Consider the following 20,604-nt stretch of genomic DNA (forward strand, 5'->3'; position numbering starts at 1 on the left):
CAAGATGTCGTCACTTCATCCAAATAGAAATGTGTGAGAAATGGTCATAATCACCATATGAATTATTGAGTTATGGCCAAAAGTGTTTTGTGAGGTCACAGTGACCGTTGACAAGCAAATTCAAACCAGTTCAGATCTTGACCTTTGCCCTACAAAGTATAAACGGTTCAACATTTGAAGTGGATGTTTCTGCCACATTTTAAGAAACTCCCTCCAGACACACACATATAAATATATATATATATATATTTTTTTTTTACAAGAATGGACTATGTGCAGACGACGTCTGGCGTTTTTTTTTTACATTACATCACTTTGTGAGATATATATATATATATATATATATATATATATATATATATCTCTCTGAAGGAGGGATTTCCATTACGGAAGGACTCAAACATGCAGTGCCAGCAGCACATTAGATAACGAGGAGCGATCTGTGCAAAGGAAACCAAACTAGCGGGGTTATGAACACCAAACGGATTAGTCTGGTGGGTCCCAACTCAAAGAGGTTGAGATCCACTGCTGTACATGATCTGTATGAATCAAACAGACTCTGCCTGCTCACATCCCCCTGAACTGTAAATACATATATGTAAATATCAGCGGCATGTGTGATCCGGGGACAAAGACGTTTGGGTGAGATGTCGATCAATGCACGGCTGGAAAACATGGCTGTGCATTTGATAAGCGGCGTTCTCCACAGAGCTGGATGTGTGTTATGTCTCCGCCTCCATGTGTGAATATCAGAAGCGTCAGCACAACACTCTACATGGAGCTTTTAGACGCGTCAACTTGTCTGTGTGCAGATGAGGTGCGAGCCGAATGGAAAATTCATGATTTTATTTACTGCTGCCTCCACCATGTATGAGGGTAATAAAAAAAAATAAAAAATCCACAGCAAACGTCTTACGAAGATTTAATGTACATTTATTCTTAACACGTGGAACATATAGTATAAAGATTTCATACTGAATAAATGATATTCATTAAGCCAAAAAAAAGGAAAAAAGAGGAATTTACATCAAGTTTTTAGCTACATCATCTGAAATACAAATATGCAGAATCCGCATCACTGGAAAAAAATAAAAATAAAACAAAAATAAACAAAATAAAAATGGTTTTCTTCATCAAGGTCTAGTTTGTCATTTATGAAGGAGCTCAAATGGAACCGCAGACATGATCTTTGTTATATTCTCTACACCCGGACCGGAGACAAACTGAAAACTTGAAGTTGTGTTTGTTGGGGGTGGCGTTGGACAGCAGCTAAACACCCCCGGAGAGCGATACGAGCAGGGTGAGGCGCCTAGGTAACGGAGAGGGTAGGCGTCAAGTAATCACATGGCGTACTTGATGCAGGGGGAACTTGTAATCGTCAAAGATTAAAAATGGTGAAGAGCAACAGAAGTTGAGAAAGAGAGAGAGAGAGAGAAGTGTAATGTACAACATCATATATACACTGCAGCTTGGACTGCATCTAGAGTTGAGGACCAGTCCTAAAGAGGTGACTTTTTAATATAAGGGTCAAGTCATACAATCAAGGGACAAAGAGAAGAGGTCGGGGTGTTGTAGGTTCACCATACTTTGGGGGGAAAGCCTTTTTCTCTCTCGACATTAACTAAAACTGTTTTTAAAAACTACAGTTTGCTGCCAAGCCAGCGTATCTCAGTGTGAAACAGTATTATTACAGTATGTTTACAGTTTTTAAAGGTGTACAGTACAGAAAAAAAGTCCTACAATCTACTGCACAGGCCTCCCATGACAATTGTCTGTTCACAGCCAATAATGTGGTTCCTGTGGGGCTGAGTATATAGCATCCAAAGTTACAGCAATTATACCACACCACAGTCCGTGAGTCTATGTAGCCTCCAAACATGAACCATAATATTGTTTAGTCCGTGCCCATTTCCCCCTGCCGACCCCCCCACCCCCCCCCCCCCCCCCCCCCCCCCCCCCGAGGGAGAAAGCGAGCACATGTATCCCCCAAACTCACTGTAAACGAGACAGCAACTTTGGTTACAGTTTCTTCTTTTTTTCTGGAGATTTTTCTTTTCATTAAAAAACAAGTCTTTCCGCAGGGCAGCGCGCTCTGTCCTATGCCTGGGTCCCAATCTGCTCTTCTATGTCAGTATCTTTCCATTTTTAGACGTTTAAAATCCACAGCTACTTCATGATATTCCTTCCTTTAGTGAGAAGCAGGGGTAGAAAGACAGTGGAATCCGAGGTGATTTTGCATAAATAAAAAAAAAAATAAAGGACAGTCAGTTTTGCTCTTTTCACTCACACGCAACAGACACACGCACACACACAAAAAAAAGGGGTGAGGGTGAGAGGGAACGGAAAGAGGCAGAGCTGAAACCTCCCCACGGCTGTCATGACTGGCCGATCAGAAACAGTACGTCACAGATCACTTGGGACACCAGAGAGTTCATAAGTGGGGACACTGAGATGTCCAGTAGCCGCGACTCGAACAACGTGAACTCCGAGTGGTTTTCCTCCACCTTAGCCAGCGCGTGCAGGGCCCGGGCCGCCCGCCGCATCATGTCCACACTCGTGGGCTCAAACTGAGGTCCTCCCTGCATCTGTAGCAGGGAGCTCTGGCTCTGCTGGTACTGTGTGGCAGCTAGGCTGTCCTCCAGGAAGCCCAACAGGTTACCCACGCTGCCTTTCTGCACAGCAATAGACCGCGCCGCTAGGCTGTCGCCCTGGGCCAAGTTGGCCAACAGGACGACCGCCATTTCTCGACAAACGGCCACTTTGCGTTCACCGACCAAGCGCACCAGCGAGCCGAACAGCTTCTCCAAGCGGCTGAACGGTGGCGTTGCTAGTATGAGGTCGACGTTGTTGTCCTGGATGCTGAGCTTGCTGAGGGTCTCGAGGACCAGTCTCTGGGGGGAAAGTGAGCCGTGGGGCCCCAGTGTGGGGAAGGGGTCCAGGGCCTCTGCTGAGGGGCAGACGGCCCAGTGGAGCAGGCCATCCAGCAGCGGCAGGCATATACTCTCTGGATAGATAGAAAGGTCCAGCTGGCCTGAGATGTTCGCCAGAGTGACGAGGCAGTTCTCCCTCAACACCTCGAGGCAGTCCCACCACCACTCGTCTCTCTCGCAGCTAACGCCTTCGTCTTCCTCTTCCTCCTTCTCATAGGTGACCGGGGCCTGTTTGCGTTCGGGGTGCCTGTGGTGGAGCAGCACCAGGCGGCCCAACAGCAGCAGGAGGCCCGGGTGTTTCGACATCTCCAGGTCGTTAGCGGGAACGAATGAGAGGCTGCGCACGATGTTGGAAACGCAGATGCAGCGCCGGGCTAGCGAGTCCTGCCAGTCCGACAGAGTGCTGAGCGGCGTTTCGTCCTTGCTGTGAGGCTCGTCCTCCAGGATCTTGATGTTGCGTCGGCTCTGGAGGTCCGGGTTGATGCTGAACAGGTACTTGCCGTTCTCCTTCTGCTCTTCTGCGCCTCCGCGAACCACTTCCTCTGTGACCGAGCCCGGGCGGGCAGATAGTACATCATCGATTGTGGCAGTGACTGGTGCACCAATCGGAAGAAGAGGAGGAGGAGGAGTCTTCGACTTCTGAGGTTCAGAAGACTCTGGCGGCTGCTGCCGAGGTCTACTCTCCCCATTGGACTTGAATTTATCCGGGTCTGTCACAGTCTCAGTCGCCTGGACCTTCTTGCGGCTCTCAGTGGTTGTTGGCTTGCGCTTCCGCTGCTTGAGAAGGTCCATCCGGCTCTCGAAGTGTGTCTGGATGTGTTCGGTGGTGTCGCCGCCACCAATGCTCCAGTGTGTCAGGCCGCTGTCAAAGCTCTGCCGCTGCCCAAGCTTGGACGAGTGGTTGACCAGGAAGGGATTCTTCTTCCGCACCACCTTGATGGGGAGTTTATCAAACTTGCTGGCCTGCTTGGGCTTTTCCGAGTGGAGGTTGGGATCCTGGGAGGACCCTGAGGTAGAGGTATTGGGTTCCTTGATAGAAGACTCCCTTTCCTTCTCCTCATCCTCGTCCTCTGAAGACGTGTGTTTGTGTGAGCTGTCCTCCTCCTGTTTCACCTGGACCAGTGTAAGGATGTCAGGAGTGGCCTTTGTTTCCTCTACCTCCTCATCCTCTTCGTCCTCTTCGTCCACGTCCATGCCCTCGCCTTCAGGCATAACAATGTCATCATCAGGATCCTCAGCCGCGTTGGGGTCTATGAGGGTGCGCTGGCCGGGGTCTCCGACTTCGTACTCCTTTAAGATGCCAAAGATCTCGATGAGGCAGCGTCTGAAGTACTCCACCACCAGCTCCAGGAAACCAGGCAACTGAGAAGCCAAAGAAGATAGTGATCAAAACACTCCCGTAAACTCATATACAATGTGACAAGATAAGTCGTGTTCTGTTCATGCACATTAACAGATGTCGGTTTGTGGAGCTTACCTGGCATAAGTTAAAAGTAGTAATGCTATTGTCATCATACAGTAAAATGTTAATGGTGTCCAAGGCCCAGGTGCTCTCAGCTAGTAAGCCTGACTTTAGTGACATCATCACTCTCCAAGCCTCAGGAGTGCCTGTAAAAAGACAAAAACTGAATGAATACGAGCCAACTTAAGCATGCTCAGTTATTACAGCTGTGAACGAAGGGAAGGGGTTCACTGATCTGTGCCATCAGGATTGGCGTTTATATACGTCCTTCCTAATTACTTTTCTCCTTAAACCAATACTAATTTCCCCAATTCCAAATAAGCAGCTTTTAACTGTTCAACGATTGAAAAAAAGCTCTCCCACTGCCAAGGAGGGAGCCTCCCATGGTTATTAATCCAGGTCAGGCACGCAGATATTTGGTGGTGATAAGTACTTTAAAGAAATGGACAGCCTTTAAGACCTTTAGCAGTCACACTGTTCTCAACAAGATGTGTTTGAGTTCGAAACCTTTTAGGACTTCTGTAAAATTATGTCTTCTAGTCCTTGTTGTACTACATACAATCAACTGCTGTCACTTGCTTCTCTATAAATACTGAGGCATGGCATAAAGGTTCTGTACCAATGTCTTTCATGGTGAGCCGTCTGCGAGGTTTAAGATGGGGTGGGGAGGCCTCCACAGAGCCGGGTGGGAAGGCCACATCTCGCCTGATCATGGGTTGCTGCACTGGGGCCTGGCCAATGTGGGAGGCGGGTACTGGGGGTCCAGCTTTCTGCACCTTAATCCCCGGATGCATGTAGGGGGACTTGCTGGGTGACGTCCTGCTTTCCATGGGCCGGGGCATTGGTGTTGGGCTTGACACCTGAGGAATGTGGTTCTGGGAAGTCTGGTAGGTGGATGGCAGGGGTCTGGTCATGGGAGGTCCAGAGCCTCCGGGGCCAAACGGTGGCTGCCGTTGGTTGACGTGGCCAGGCCACTGCCCCTCGTGGTTCATGCGTTGGTCTGAGGGCATCATCTCCTCCGAGCGGTTCATGCCGTGGTAGCCGGGGCCCTGGCCTGGTACGGGAGGTCCCTGTCTGTTGGGATAGTTAGGGTAGCCCATCTCATTGCGACCCTGCCACATTGGGCCCTGGGGGCCGTCAGGACCCGAAGGCATGGCGCTCGACATCATTTGGGGAGGCATTGGAGACTGGGAGTTGGGGCCTGCAGATGACGGTACTCGGTCCCGGCCAAAGGGGAAGGGGAACTGGTTCTGTGGGCCTGGTGGTCTGCGGTCACCTCCAGGATACGCATTATACTGGTTATACATTTCCTGTTGGCCCTGGGGTCCCGAGGGCTGGGGTCCTGGCTGCTGCTGACCACTGTAGGGGACATTGTACATTTCTCCCTCATGGCGCTTGGCAGGAGGCCCATACCCTCCATCCACGGTACGCTTGTAGTTCTGTCAGAAGACACGATTCAGCATTATACTTAACAATTGAGAACCCATAACAATTATAACAGAAGTATGGCTTGCATCTCTTCCATAGCATACCAGCACAGATCCTTTAATGTTCCTTTAATACATGAAACAAAACTAAAAGAAGAGTAATAAAGTTGCAATAAGACCACTGCAATTGCCGAACAAAATGTTCTTACCGGTTGCTGCTGTGGATACATTCCTGGCTGTTGATTTGGGTATGGGCCACCAGGGGGAGCTCCTTGGCCAGGGTACTGATTGGTATAGGATTCATGCCTGAAAACAATAACAAAAGTTCACACCATTACAATTCCCATTTCTTCTTCTTCACACAGTAAGTCCACCGACAGTTGGAACACTGGGAATCCTTCAGTGGACCAAATGTCTCCTTCAGTACAGACCAATCTTAGCACTGCATGGGTACTGACCGTTGCTGTGGTGGAGGGCGGCTGGGCGAGTACATCCCCGTGTCGGCACCAGCAGGCATCATGTTGGGCTGAGGCGCTCCTGGTCCCATACTGCCGTCAGGGCCCATGCCCGGCTCCGGTCTGTGAACACAACAAACAACACTCATCAGTTAATTTGACTTGCATACAAAAAGACATTGAAAAAGCACAGGCCTGATCCCTCAATCTTGTCAAGCTCTTTGGAACCCGCACATGTTTTCCAGATTCATACGATTAAAAATTGTTCAGAACACCGGGAGAATGATGCAGTTCGTTTACCTTCTGTCGTATCCGTAAGGGTAAGGTTGCCTCTGGCCCATCTGCATGTTGCCCATAGGGCCTGGTGGGCCTCGGTTATACTGTTCTGCCATCCCACTGTTGGGACCTGGTTGCATGAACTGCTCTCCAGCTTATGAAAAGAGAAAGACGGTTGTTAGTTTTAAAACCGACAGATCTCCTACAGCAACTGATTCGTCGGTTTGGCGGTCGCTCACCTTTCCTCATGCCACCGAAGGGGTCCTTGTTGGACTCGTAGGGACCCATTCGAGCGATCATCTCCGGCCCACCCATCCCAGGCTGGAAGCCCTGTGAATTGGGAGTCAATGCGTTCCTTCTGGAAAACACTGGGTCTCCGCCATCCGCAAAGGGGTCCTGCAGATTAACGCTACTCCTATATGAGGCAAGGAGGCGTGTTATTGAAATATCGATTTTCTTTACTTTTTTTTGCTTTGTACACGTTATTCAACATTCTTGATAATTTCTTGTTTTTAAAGTTTGGGATTCTTGAACCTATTAACAATTTTAAGATGAAGTATTGCAACAAAAAATTACAAGATGCTAGGAGTCTATAACCAACTAAACTGTGTTGCAATATGTACATCAGATATTTTTTTATAACCAAACACATCCATTGATTTCAAAACATTCAAAACTGCATAGGGAAAATCTACTCTATTTATTATACTGTTTTTTAGAGGATATTCATATTAAAATATTTACAATTGTATAGTGTTCACATGTTTTACTGCAGTAATTTTCCAAACCCCAAATACAGAATTCAAACAAAACATGTTTTTACCCCACAGGCTGGTTGGTTGTGTGTTTATCTTTACATGACCTCACATTACATAACTTTTTCCTGTTTGTTGTACTCCCATTTTCTGCTGCAATGATTCAATTCCGCCACAGGGATCACTTTCATTTTATTGTGATGATTCCTGATATTGCTGACATCATAGAAAACTTGATATCGTTGCTTCTAACTCGTACCTGACGCCAGGCATTGGAGGCATTTGAGTGTGCGGGGTGGAGGCTGGAGTTGGGGGTTTCAGGTCTCCACCTTCTGCCATCGAACTACTGGTGGACTGAGGAGTCTGGGGTCCTTGCAGGGATCCAGAACCAGCTGTAAAACAACGATATACACACACACACACACACGCAGACTGAGTGCTTGTCAACGACAAAAGTCCTCTGGGTTGAAAAGATTCTAGAGAATTCAAAGAGCATGCCTCCTCTTCCCTTTACTGCAGGAATAAAAGCAAGAGTTGATAGCTGATAGTGAGGCGGGATAGTGTTGTGGATAGGCTGAGCACTGCTGGGGGCTTTCAGGAACACATGCTGCTTTTGGCAATCCTAAATCCCATTAAGAAATTCCTAAGCGCTGCACAGAGGAAAACAGTTTGTGTCAAGCTGACTGGCTTTTGAGTGCACAGCCAGTGAAAATGTTGAATTTTCCAGCTCATCACAGCACCCCCACACCCCACGCATCACCGCTTCCATCACCCTTCTCCTCAACCACCACCGGGCTCAGAGACTCTAGGAAACAATGATCTAAACCCTCTGACTCTGACAGATTACTCCCTGACCTGTAGAGACAGGAGACAGCAAGTAGTGCAAGTGTGCATGAGAGTGAGTGATTGTTTGCATTGTGTCCGTGTGTGACATAGCAGTGCTCATCCTTAACTTCAGCTCAGGACTTCTCACCATTAGCACGCCAGTCTGATGACTCACAGGTTCCCATTCATTAAACTGACACACACACAAAACACACCGAGGTCACTGGCAGGTCACATTTATTCACATTTTCGCACATCACCCTCTCGCCTCTCTAGCTCTCACACACACACACACACACACACACACACACACTAACCGGCTACCCCTCCCCCTCCTCCCTCTGGGCAGGGATTTCCCTCTACTAAAGATGAAGGGAGGAAAGGGGAGGGGGAGGATCTCATGAGGAGGGAAAAAATAGCATGGTAGTCAGAGAGAGAGAGAGAGAGAGTCGCATTACTTTTACGCACACACATACGCACACATTCAAGCCTCTTCACCCCATTCATCATTTCTGGCTCAGTACTAATCTCCAGGGAGCGTTGCCTTGCCTCTGTAGCCCTGGGCCGGTGCAACAGGCAGCAAGGACACGCCACTGACAGGGCACCGCTATCGCCAAATCACCTCCCGCCCCTCGCCGCCGCTTCCTCGGCTCTTCCTTCGAACTAACTAGAGGGCTGATGCCAGCTGACAAGCACCCTGATGTCTCCTGTAACAACACCCCGGCGCTGACTCAGTGCCCCGTGTCTGACAGCATGGGTCTCGGCCAGACTGAAGCAGCACGTGGTCGCTCCTGGTGTGGTTGCTCCTGGCAGCTAAAAACGGATTCCCTCCAAAACAAACGGCTTCCAGGCGACACTTTGTCACGTGACCCCCCCCCCCCCCCCCCCCCCCCCCCCCCCCCCACTCCTCCTTAACCTCTGACTGACTGCCAGTATACACACACTGACTTTTACCCACCATTCAGAGCTCATTGAAAGATTTGGCATGCTGGTGGAATAACAACAAAAAGACAACGGGGTCAGTCTGAAAGGACAAGTCTTTGGTCGTGTCCTGTGCAAATGCCACTGAGTCTTCCCCCGAGAGACGTGTTCGTGGAACTGTCCAGAGGATGCGGCGCACTTCTGTGACTTACAGCTACACCGATATTACAACTCCTCCAATATGCGCCAAAATTGGCATTGATTTATGGAGGACGACAGCCCCGTACAGGAGATGACAAACGACGGTATGAGATCGGCTTTTAACACTGCAATTAATAGGATACAATAAAATACACTACTTTATAGGACAGATGATGCGAGGCAAAGAGAGCAATGAGGATGTGATGAATTGCATGGAAACCACACTGCAGCCAAGGGAGAGAGGCCAAAATTAAAGACGCTGTTATCCATTTCATGATTAAACTCAGAGGGGGGGCGGGGGTGGGGGGTGTAGGAGGATGGCATGTGCTCACCTGGGCTGGGAGGCTGGACCTTCGGCTGGTTCTTTTTGGTGTCCGTGTTGAAGAAGTCTGCGGGCGGGTCCTCGCCGCGCTCAATCTTGCACTCGAAGGCGTACAAACACTGGATGTACTGTTTCTTAAGTGAACTGGCTGCGCTGCTCGACGTGCCCACGTTCAGGTTGGTGGCCAGCTCCCTCCATTTCTTGTTCTTGTTCACCTGGTGGGCGATAAGAGGCAAGCTCAGAAAGCTGCACACCAACAGCCTTATAGGGATCACGATGCCGTCTGTCGTAATCTGCGAGATCCCCAACAAATTCAGGCGATATCCAGGCATACCTGGGTGAGGCCGCCGATCTCTTTGACAGACACGTAGAGCCTGAAGAGATCGAGAGGCTTGCGTCCGACTGCGGGCAGGTTGTTCATGCCCATGGCCTTCTCCTCAGCGAAGGCCAGGAATCGATCCACCCACATCTTCCTCTCTGGCTCCGGACCAAGCTCATACAGACGAGTGATCTTCTCGTTAGTGATGGTGGAAGAGCTCGACTTCTACAGGACAGATGACGGGAGAATATCGTGAGATTGGAAAAATAAAAGAAGCTCTGATGAGCGTCAAAAATGTCATTGCATGGATTTAGAACTCTACCTTTTTTGTTGTTTCAGGCTTGAGAGTCCCCTCCCCTTTGTTGTTTATCTTCTGCGTAGGGTTCATTTTTTCCACGCCAAACTCCGGCGTTGGAGCCATTCCTAATAAGACCGAAAACCAAATGATTACCAGTCTTTACCAGCCTACCATGGGCACAGTATACCACTCCACCACTGCTCAGTGTAGATGTTACTCACCAGGAGTGTTGTTGGCTATATTTGCTCCCATTGGGTAAGGCCCGGGCCCTCCCTGGTTCATCATACCGTGCATGCTGTTCATGCCAGGGCCGTATGGAGAGCCTGTTCCCATCATGCCTTGGGACATGTTAGGGTAGCCAGGAGGCCTAGAGAAGAAATGCTTGTTAAGTAGGAATACTTGTGAAAAAAGACACAATCAGCTGACCCAAAGGAACTCGAAGAAACATCATCCTTTCTGTGATCCTGCAACAAATCTATGCATTTCCCTTATCTTGTGTTTGCTGCATTTAGCTTATTCTGTAGGAAACATCAATTTACGTCATATGACACCAGCAATTGCCGAGCCCACGAGTGTCTCTATGTAGGCTGAGCTGGCATCTTTGCAGGGGAAAGATGTGATTCACTGAGCTCAGAGAATGCTTTCTCACTCTATCCACTTTTTTTCCTCCTCCTATTTCTCTCATAGATAAGTGTTTGGTCCACTGCCATCAACTCTGCGGCACACTCGGGCACCACAACACGCAGTAGACCGGCTTGCACGTGGGAAGAGCCAATCATTTTTCTTGGTCACATACAAGAAGGGACACACTCAGATTCAGCAAAAAAAAATTCCGCAAAAAGAAAAAAAAGAAAAGCCTCTTCAGGCTGGAGAGTCTTAATGCAATGCAGTCCAACCCTTGACATTTAACTGCTCCTTCGTGTTTCGCTGAGACACTAATACAGCCAGTAGCTGGAAGCACCCACCTGTTGTGTACAGAGTTTGTGGGCCCCCCGTGGTGCATGGAGGGGCCGCCGTCCTTCCTGTTCATGGCCGGAGGGGGACACATCCCGGACGCCACCTGAGGAGGCATGCCGGCCATGTTTGAGGCCATTGCAGGACCGAAGGGCCGAGCACCCATCTGCGCCGGGCCTATTCTGCCAGGCGGGATGTTGCCATACGGAGCCCCGCTTGCCTGACCAGGCATGGGGTTCATGGAGCCACTCATGCCGGGGCCGGTGGGGTAGTTGGCATTGGGCATCCCTGTGTAGCCGGGCTGCCTGGGGTAACCTGGAAGGGTCACAAATAGACAGGAATGCAGATTTTAGCCTGGTTCTCACCATCATCAATCCATGCCAGCCTACTGTGTTTTAAAAACTGTGTGAGGACTCATCACTCTGACAAGATAAAGAGTTTCAGCAGGCCAGCTCTAAATTTACCTCGGCGCTGCCTGTTCTGACAAGCAGCCTGATGAAGCAGACTTTTTCTGGCCCTCGCTGATCGCTGCTATGACTCATAGAAGAACTTCTTCAAAGCCCACAGAAGCCATCGAGACTTCAAAGTAAAGTGATAGAATTTCATAAGTATATGAAGTGAGAGGACACTTCAAAGCCTTTTTTTTTATCTAGACTATCTACGAAACTCGGATGGCCGCAGGACGACAACTGTAAACTCATTCATAATATTTTTAGAATTTAAAAAAAACAAAAACAGTGAAGAGGGCCCGTTAAAGCAACCCCTGCCAACACTTCTACCCTGAGGCCTCACCTTGTGGACCATACTGCGCCCCCTGAGGCCCGTAGTTCCCCATTGAGTTGTTCTGAGGATACGGCCCCATTCCAGCATGCATCTGGCCTCCCGAGGACTGGCGTGGAGATAAGGCGGAGCCAGGTTGACCAGGGGACCCGTAGGGAGGCATCTGAGGGTTACGCATGTACACTGGGGGGAGGATTGGCAGAGAGCATCATCAGATACACAATCCATAATTTGCACGACACCTCACTTAAAAGGGAAAATGCTGCGCTCTGTATGTGGGTGTGTATTCAGTGTTAAAGGTAAATGTAGCCGACTGAAGCAACAAATTCTCCGTTGCGTGTTACTTTGACACGGAAAGCTGAATTTTGTGGCTTGCAAGATCGGTTGTTCTTCCTGCATCCAGCGGCGTCATTTGACACGACCGTGATGTAAGTGGAGGAAAGGAAAAACTACAAATTATTTCAGCCAAAGCCTCAAAATGGCTAAAACAGAGAAGTCAAAGCATATCATATCATATTGCTCAACAGCTGGAGCATGATCATTGATCACAGGGACGATTGTTTCAGTGAGGCGTTTCAGCCTTGGGTTGAAATATACTTTATATGAAAAATAAAGATATGAGGAAAATGAGCTGCGTCATTCTGGTACATTCAGGCAGTGCTAGCATAGCAATAGGGGGAGAAATCAGCTTTCTAGGTCCGTAAATATTTACCATCAACAAAAAGTGCTGAATTTTCACTTAAAAAAAAAAAAAAAAACTTTATATGGTACCGTAACACATCGTGTATCTGTGTGAAGAATCTAGCTCCCCGCTTGGTCACAAACACACAGAGGTACAGTGTGTCTGCCTCCAGTAACCCTCATTTGACCTGGCAAGTAGACTATAGGCACATTCTTATTTAAAAGATACAGCCAGAGGGAGTGTTTACAGGAGGGAAGAATGCATACAAATGCAAACAGACACACCTACATGCTGCTGGGCACACATTCTTGCACATTATTTTTTGGGCTATGAGCAGAGGAGGAGTGGTTGGCTGCTATTTTTAAAAAGGCTCCTCATACGGTCGAATTTGAGCCGGCCTTTAATTCAAAAACCACGTGAACCACGTCACAACACTCACCCCTTTCCTGGCCCATGGCGGACTGGTTCATGGAAGAGTGCATGATGGTGTCTGACTGGACGCTGGGCGGCCGCGGAGGCATCTGATTACCTGCAGGACAGCAACAACACAAAGGGGCTCAGCAACTCGGAGGGAAAAAAGGACTTCAGAAATCCGATTGCCTTAGTTATCATCAGTCTTAAACTTCACAATATTGGCCATCAAAGGACCATAAAGCCATAAAATACGGAAAAAAAACTAAGAAAGACAATGACAGTGTCCTGTTGGCTGCCTGTTAAATTGCTCTCCACCATGAGTTGTTGGTGGCATCGTAACTTCTGTTTCTGTGCCGTCTGGATGGTTTACTAGCATCATGTTAGGAGAAAATGTTCCCATCTGGCAAGTCACTTCATGAATTACAAATGGGATTCGTTGTATTTGTGAGTGAGCAAGTGTTGAATTAAATCTCTAAATCTGTCAGCTGTTCGTTCACTGGATGTTTCACAGCAACTCACTATATGAAAAACGTTTTTTTCCTGGTAAGCGGTGTTCATTTTGGCAGCAATTTCAGATTTTGTCTTACTCTTTTGATGAAAATGCTTATTAGTTTTTAGTTAGTCATTTTCATCCCCCCATAGTTTCAGTCGACGACTCAAAAAGGTCCAGTTTTAGCGGAAGAAAAATAGTAAGATTTGAAATACATGTTTTTACTCAGAACTTTTTCAGCTCTTTCATAATTCAGTCTCAGTCTTTTAAGTCTTTTGTCAAATGTCCTTTTTTTTGTCCTCAGACTATATTGAACATTTCAGGCAATCTACTCAAACCAAAAGCAAGACTACTCAATCTACTCTAACCAAAAGCAAGACTTTACGACGGTCGTTGTAGTCCAACTGATTTCACATCAGACTTCCTCTCCTCATTATCTGATGAAAAATACAGGGTGAATGATGAAGAATGGAGCTTTTCTACTCTGAGTCCTCCCGACCGTGCTCATCAGTGATGAAGTCATCACTGATGAGCACGGTCCAGTCGCACCCACCCGTCTCATTGTGAGAGCCGATCCGCCCAACATGTAACAATATGCATTAATCAACCCACTGAACACAATATAGCCCACATATGTGCGTGTGTCAGAGAAATGGGAAGAGAGGTGCAAGGTGAGCAGATAAGAGATCTTTGTTAGGTTTTTGTTTTTCAAACTACATTTTAGTCTCAACTGGCTCGCAAATATTTTTGCAGGTATGATTTCATGTGTAGCCCCGTTTACTAGGTGAGCCAATAGTATTGTTTTCCATTATGTCATTCTGCCTGTTGCTTACTTTTGGTACATTCTTGTTAATACTCTACATCTGTTCTTTAACAACAAGTCCTGGTCATTTTGCAAAACCAAATAAAGTTCTGCTTTCAGACCCCCTTTTCTATGTTCTGGGTCATGTTGATGATGTTTTTTTGGCAGTTACGTTTCACTTGTTTATAGAATGGTAAAACACATGTAATACATGAAACGCGTTCGTGCTTGCAATACTTTTTGGTTCGGCATGAATATAATAATGTTAGTGATATTGCATTCAAAAAGACCAGTTCACTCGGACCTTGTACTTCAGCGAGTGCTTTTAGTTTCATCTTTACCTGGCACAGCAGCAGGGGACAGAGGGCCGGTGCGGGAGGGGGTGACGCTGGCGGGGGAACCCACGGGTGATGGCGAGGGCCCACGTATGCCTGGCAAGTGGGGCGACGTGTGCGGCGAGAAGGGCGACTGGGCGGGATTGCTCTGCTCGCCCTGACTGCTGGAGACCCCTGAGGTGCTGACGCCGGGGCTCAGGGCCCCCTCTGCACCGGTGGGCAGGTCGTCGATCGAGCCCGACAGATCCTGAAACAAGAGCAACGCTGCGGGTTAGTGACGGCTTTTTACAGGACGATGAAGTCTCAACTTTTGACACACTTTGAGTTTCTATTAGTGGACTTTAAAAGAAAGAAACATGGCATTATTTGATTTTCTATGCATTTAAGAAAATGAAGGGCTGAATTCAGCCAAATACATTTATTTGGGCTGATAAACAAATGCAAATTTAGAGAAAAAATAAATACAGACAATCTTAATTTAAGTTCCAACATCCAACCTGTTTATTTAAAACAGATAAAAAATAAAATGGCTACTATTAGCTGAAGCCAACGACTCTCCTTTGATTATTAATCATCTGTTTTCAACAACCAATTCATTCACTTCAAATCAACTCATGGCAACTAAGTGTGCTATGGGTTTGTCTTGGAAACGTTTATTCTTAGAAACCAACCCCATCCCGTTACAAAAACTATCAAACTAAATCTCTGGCTTTGAGGAAACCAGGAATATGATGGAAAATGAGTGGGAAAGCCAAAATGACACACAATATGAGAGGCGTGTGTGTCAGTCAGCTTGACTCTTGAAGCTAAAGAAAAAAAAAAGTGATGCATTTGTGCTTTTTTCCTGCACATAGGCCTACTTGAACCAAGTGGTTGAGAGCTTTCTATTTCAGAGTCGTGTCAAAGTCAAGTGAAGTCAAATTAAGTGAGTGGAAATCCAAATGGCCAGTGATGTGTCACAGCCAGCTTTACCTTCCCCGGGTTGCGTCTTTTAATCTCTCCCACAGGACTGCCAGCAGGTGCAATGACTTTAAAAAAAACTCTACATCCCTCCCATAATGCTGATAATGATCCATCTTGGCAAGCGGAACTGTGTTTGTGTTGCTTGCAAAGAAAAAGTGGGGAGAAAAATGATAATATTTGAAGCAAGTCATCTCGGGAGGCAGTTGGAATAATTGGTGCTGGGCACCGGGCTCGAGTGCCATGTGGTGTTGTTATGGAGCCGCGCTGGCTGTGACACAAAGACAGCCAGGCAGGAAAGAAGGTAGGAAGGCAGCCGGCGATGATTATGTTTGAGGGAAGGTGAATGTTTACACACTGGCCACTCACGTGGAGCCCATGTGCTTGCTCAAAAATGCAAGCTCATCTGCCAGTCACATCGGAGAAGGGAAGAAAAAAAAAAAAAAAAAAGAAAAAAAAAGAAAAGCACTCATTGGAAGGTGGCCAACTATTCCCATAGAAATCTCACACTCGCAGGCTGGCTGCAGCCCCGAAGCCGGCGGTTTTGCACTTGAAACAGCGCCCGTTGCTATTTTTGGGACGTGACCTGATGGAGGAACCCCAGAGGGAGTGACAGGAGGAGAACGCTGATTCAGAATCCCCCCCCCCCACCCCTCAACCCGCTTTCAATCCACCCCCACCCAGTTCCCTCTGCCCTCCCTCCAATCTTTTCCTCCGTTTTTGGTGACTGCACAAACCAAGGCCTTTCTGACCTGCATAGGAAATCTATGCGAAGCTCACCGCGAGGGCTTTACGTTTAAGAATCACACACTTGAGCGTTTTGTTTGGCCGCTACCCAATTCATTTTCGCAGATGTTAAAACGGTTCGGAACAAGGCAGAGAGCCACTCGGAGGGAGCGACACAGAGCGGTGGACTCTTAATGCTCTGGAGTGGAGCGCAGAGATCAAACAGCATGACATTCCTTGCTTAAACAACCATGGCGGGATCCTTTTTCCAGCAGCAAGCATCGTCAGATGACCTACACCCCCTCCTCTTCCTCCTCCTCCTCCCAACCAGCACCACACCACCCTGCTCAGACATCACAAGACTGGTCATCTGACACGGGGCTCAGTCTGAAGGCGCTGGGCCCGCCGCTACAATGACCACCTCAGCTGACACTGCCGTACTCAGAGCGTCAGAGATCACTGCACAGAGTCGTGCCTCGCACGACAAACCCCTCCCTGACCCAGACCACAGGGCGAAAAGGTTAGGGGGTCAATTCCCGGGGGTTATGCGCGGGAGTCGCACCTCGGCAGGAGGTCACTGTGGACGGCGGCACAAGACCTACACACTTGGCTCACCAGACGAGACAAGGGAAGTATGAACAAGGCTGCCTTTAGGGGCGTTTTAATCCCATTGGTAAATGGACGTTTATAGTCTTCGGATCCCTCAAAGCGCTTCAACACTACATGTCATCATTCACACACTGATGCAACGTGGCCCATCAGGACTAACTCTCATGCACACAACTCACACACACTGCTGGCACAGCTTCGGGAGCAACTTGGGGTTAAGTGTCTGGCCAATGTTTGCTTGACGTCTGGGGCCGAAGAGAACTTAGAGTATGCTACACTAAGTCCACAAACATGGCAACGTTTATCGAGTAATTTAAGATAAACTGAAGGTGAAGGCATTCATGAGCACAGCAGATCAGTGCCAAGTCAAAAGGGAAGAAAAAAAACAGCAATATCTCAAAGTGTGCGATTCCCTGCATCGGAGTGGCGGCTCTCGAGACGAAAAAGATAAATTCACTCCTTCGTGCACGGCCCTCAGCAAATTTAATTTTTTATGTGGGGCGCTTTGATGTATCAAAGTATCAAAAACTGGCATAAAAACTTTCCTCAAACATGTAATCCTGTGTATTTATTCTTTGATGAGAAATCACAATTGTAGACCGCAATTTTATTCAGGAAAACACTTTGTGTGTCTGTCTTTGGGGAGGACTGCTATCAACAGGCTATCTACGTTTCTATCAACACAACAGCCTACATCACTCAGAGTACTCGATGAAGGATTTGGATGGATAATTGATTCTGAATCAGTTGACAGTACATTTAAGAGCCTGCTTAAATAATGAAGTGTTAATGTATGTCTTGTTTATTTTGTTAAAGGAAAAAAATTGGTTTGTAGAAAAAGCAAGTTTGTTTTCCTGTCAGGTATCTAAAAAAATATATATATATATTATATACGTGTGTGTGGTTTTAACATTCAACAAACAAATAACTAAAATATTCCTGAATGGGTTTTTTTGTGGCAAAATTAAATTAAAAACCATTAATGCATAATTGCAAAAAAATTAAATAATCATAATCTAATATAAATCTACAGAAACATTCACACATACAGCTGCCATGCAGCATAGAGGGCGAGCTCTTTACCATTCTGTAAATATCTGACAGCTCTGGTCTCTCGGCCTGCATAGGCAGAAGCATTACACACACACACACACACACACACACACACACACACACACACACACACACACACACACACACACACACACACACACACACACACACACACACACACACACACACACACACACACACACACACACACCTACTCCCACTCTGCAGTCATTGATTTTTCCCGGCTCAATACTGCACAGCACCAGCCTGTTCTGCTGACTGCACAAGCCGGACAGTGAGAGGAGAAGAGAGGAAGGAGGAGGGGGGGAGGGAGTTTGGTGATACTGATGCTGTGTGGCTCTGCTATTCAACACGCTCATTATTACAAGGCAGATGAAGAAGAGGACATGGATCAAGCATGAGGAGGAGTTGAGGGACGGTGGGTTTGCTAAGTTGGAGTATGATGGGTTGTGAGCTTGCAGGAAGGCTACAGTAGTATTATATGTGCCAATTACAGTTGATAACGTGATAATATGAAAAGAAGACAGCACTTTTCTACATGCAGAAAAGGGGGGAAGATATGAGAGCTGTGTTGTGGAGAAAAGGAGAGAGATGCAGTTCTTTCTGTGGAGCTTCAAGCTCCTCTCTATGGCAGCCATTTTGTGTTTTTCCCAGCACCGCCTAACATGGAACTTCAGAGCTGAGAACTGCAGAACCGTGTTCACAATGTTTGAGCGTTGAAGACAAGTGCAGTGTGAAAGAATTCAATAAAAAAAAAATCCTACAATTTTCAAAAGCATATCTTCTAATGCAATTATTCTTATATTATTGTTTATGAAATGTGAAAAAAGGCAAAAAGTCTTCCCCATTGCCATGTTTCCCATATTCTCCACTGCTCCTCCGAGTGAGCCTGTGCCGTCTCTGAGTCATCTGCTCTGCTCTCCGCTGTCCTAATGTATTCCATTTGCAGATTACTTCACTGAATCAATCAAGCCCAACCAGAGCCATTAGTCTGCCAAGCCAGCCGAATTTTCTTTTTTAAGGTTATGAGAAACAGAAAGTGGAAGAAGAGAGGTTGCGTAGCAGCCCTGAGATAATGAAACGTATCTGGAATGTGTGACCCTGGCCAGTAGTGTAACTAGATCTGGTGGTGGTAAGGAAGGAGAGGAGGTGTGTGTGCGTGTGTGTGTGTGTATTGGAGGGGCAGAGTTCATCCTTCAGTCACACACACAGCTTTCCCTATTCCCAGGCCTCCAGATGCTAAACACAATATACAGACGAGGGAGAGAAGAAAAAGAAGAAGAAAGAAAAAAACCTTGCTTGCTCGCTCGCTCACTCCCGACTGGCTTGCACTCACGCTCACATATCCTCTGTGGCGAGGTGATAGCTGAGGAAGAGAGAGCAAGAAGGGGGGGCGATGAAGGGAAAGAAATGGCTACATCTCAAGGGCTGCCATGGTTACTGTGATCCACGTGGTTGACACATTAGAGCAGACACAGTCCCTCCCCCCTGTTGCTGCCATCTCTCTCTCTCTCTCTCTGTGTGTCTATCTGTCTCCCTCTCTCTCTCTCGGCCTCCCTGCGTGCCTGGCAGGGTCACGGTGCAGTCAGCTACTACAAAAGAAGCAGCCCGTCATTGTTACAGGAAACGCAGACGCACCAAAGCTGTGTTCAACCCCCCCACCTTCCCCCACCTTCCCCCACCGCCACCACTGCCTCTGCTCCACCACCGCTTTAATTACACACTCAGCCTCCAGGCCCTATGCACTGAGGAGAACTGAGACACACACACACACACACACACACACACACACACGCACGCTAACACAGAGCAGTGGACAAACACAAACCAGCAGAATCTTGAACTTCTTCGCCGTCTTTTTCGAGCCCCCTGATGTTTATGTTTACATGCAGACGGCCTTGACACTGACGGCACTGCAGCGCCGCACATTCGCCACTCACTCGGGGAAAAGTGGGCTTTTGATATCCGAGCAGGGTCATGGGAAAAGCCATCTCTTCCCTTCAAAGCCTGAGATCAAGTGATATTTCCTCCGCACAGTTTCTGAAGGGGGTTCTGTTCCCGTTCTCCCAGCTCGGCCTCCGAACACGCCGACTTGACTTAACTGAGCCGAGGAGCATATTATCCCCGGACCACCACTGTCAGAGCGCTTCAATCTCCACGCACAGGAGACGTACGGTTTCACGTCACCCGAGTAGGCAGGCAAAATTTTATTTAGGCCTTCTAGTCTACGGAAAACACCTGTAATGGCTCCATGCTGCAGTGTCATGGGACGACAGCAGAAAAACGTTGCACAAGACAGACGGACAGGTGGGTGACGCCTCAGCCACCTGCCCAAAGGGTCCTACTTGCACCCGGGGGCCGCGCCGAGCTACGAGGAGCTTCTGGGAAGTCCACTGATGGCTTGGAGAGAGGCAGCTCCAGCCCCAGCACGAGGTTTGCAGGGCTGAGCTCAACCATAAGGGGGCACTCCCATCCCACTATGAGGGAAGAACTGGAGGAAGGAGGAGAAGCAAGGCAGGCCCCTACCTCATACAGCAGCAGCAGCAGCCATTACAGGCTTCACATAGAGCACAGGGCTGACGAGAAA

The 20,604-nt window shown here is 47.8% G+C and overlaps 1 protein-coding gene across 1 annotated transcript in view; it reads right to left on the minus strand.

Moving 5' to 3' along the window:
- Nucleotides 1-1,975: 1,975 nt before the first annotated feature.
- The window catches only part of arid1ab (AT-rich interactive domain 1Ab), a gene marked incomplete at its 5' end in the record, with an annotated part of 50,685 nt that continues 32,056 nt past the window's right edge, over nt 1,976-20,604 (minus strand). The window contains 16 exons of the mRNA XM_079232176.1: nt 1,976-4,292; nt 4,408-4,538; nt 5,012-5,831; nt 6,029-6,125; nt 6,278-6,397; nt 6,575-6,704; nt 6,790-6,965; nt 7,565-7,697; nt 9,585-9,789; nt 9,909-10,118; nt 10,216-10,316; nt 10,413-10,558; nt 11,157-11,460; nt 11,938-12,108; nt 13,047-13,136; nt 14,655-14,895. Of these exons, the coding sequence (XP_079088302.1) occupies nt 2,376-4,292; nt 4,408-4,538; nt 5,012-5,831; nt 6,029-6,125; nt 6,278-6,397; nt 6,575-6,704; nt 6,790-6,965; nt 7,565-7,697; nt 9,585-9,789; nt 9,909-10,118; nt 10,216-10,316; nt 10,413-10,558; nt 11,157-11,460; nt 11,938-12,108; nt 13,047-13,136; nt 14,655-14,895 (4,992 nt within the window). The 3' untranslated portion in view covers nt 1,976-2,375. The remainder of the gene's footprint in view (nt 4,293-4,407; nt 4,539-5,011; nt 5,832-6,028; nt 6,126-6,277; nt 6,398-6,574; nt 6,705-6,789; nt 6,966-7,564; nt 7,698-9,584; nt 9,790-9,908; nt 10,119-10,215; nt 10,317-10,412; nt 10,559-11,156; nt 11,461-11,937; nt 12,109-13,046; nt 13,137-14,654; nt 14,896-20,604) is intronic.

The sequence above is a fragment of the Taurulus bubalis genome (genome assembly GCF_910589615.1).
Source record: "Taurulus bubalis genome assembly, chromosome: 16".
Taxonomy (NCBI): domain Eukaryota; kingdom Metazoa; phylum Chordata; class Actinopteri; order Perciformes; family Cottidae; genus Taurulus; species Taurulus bubalis.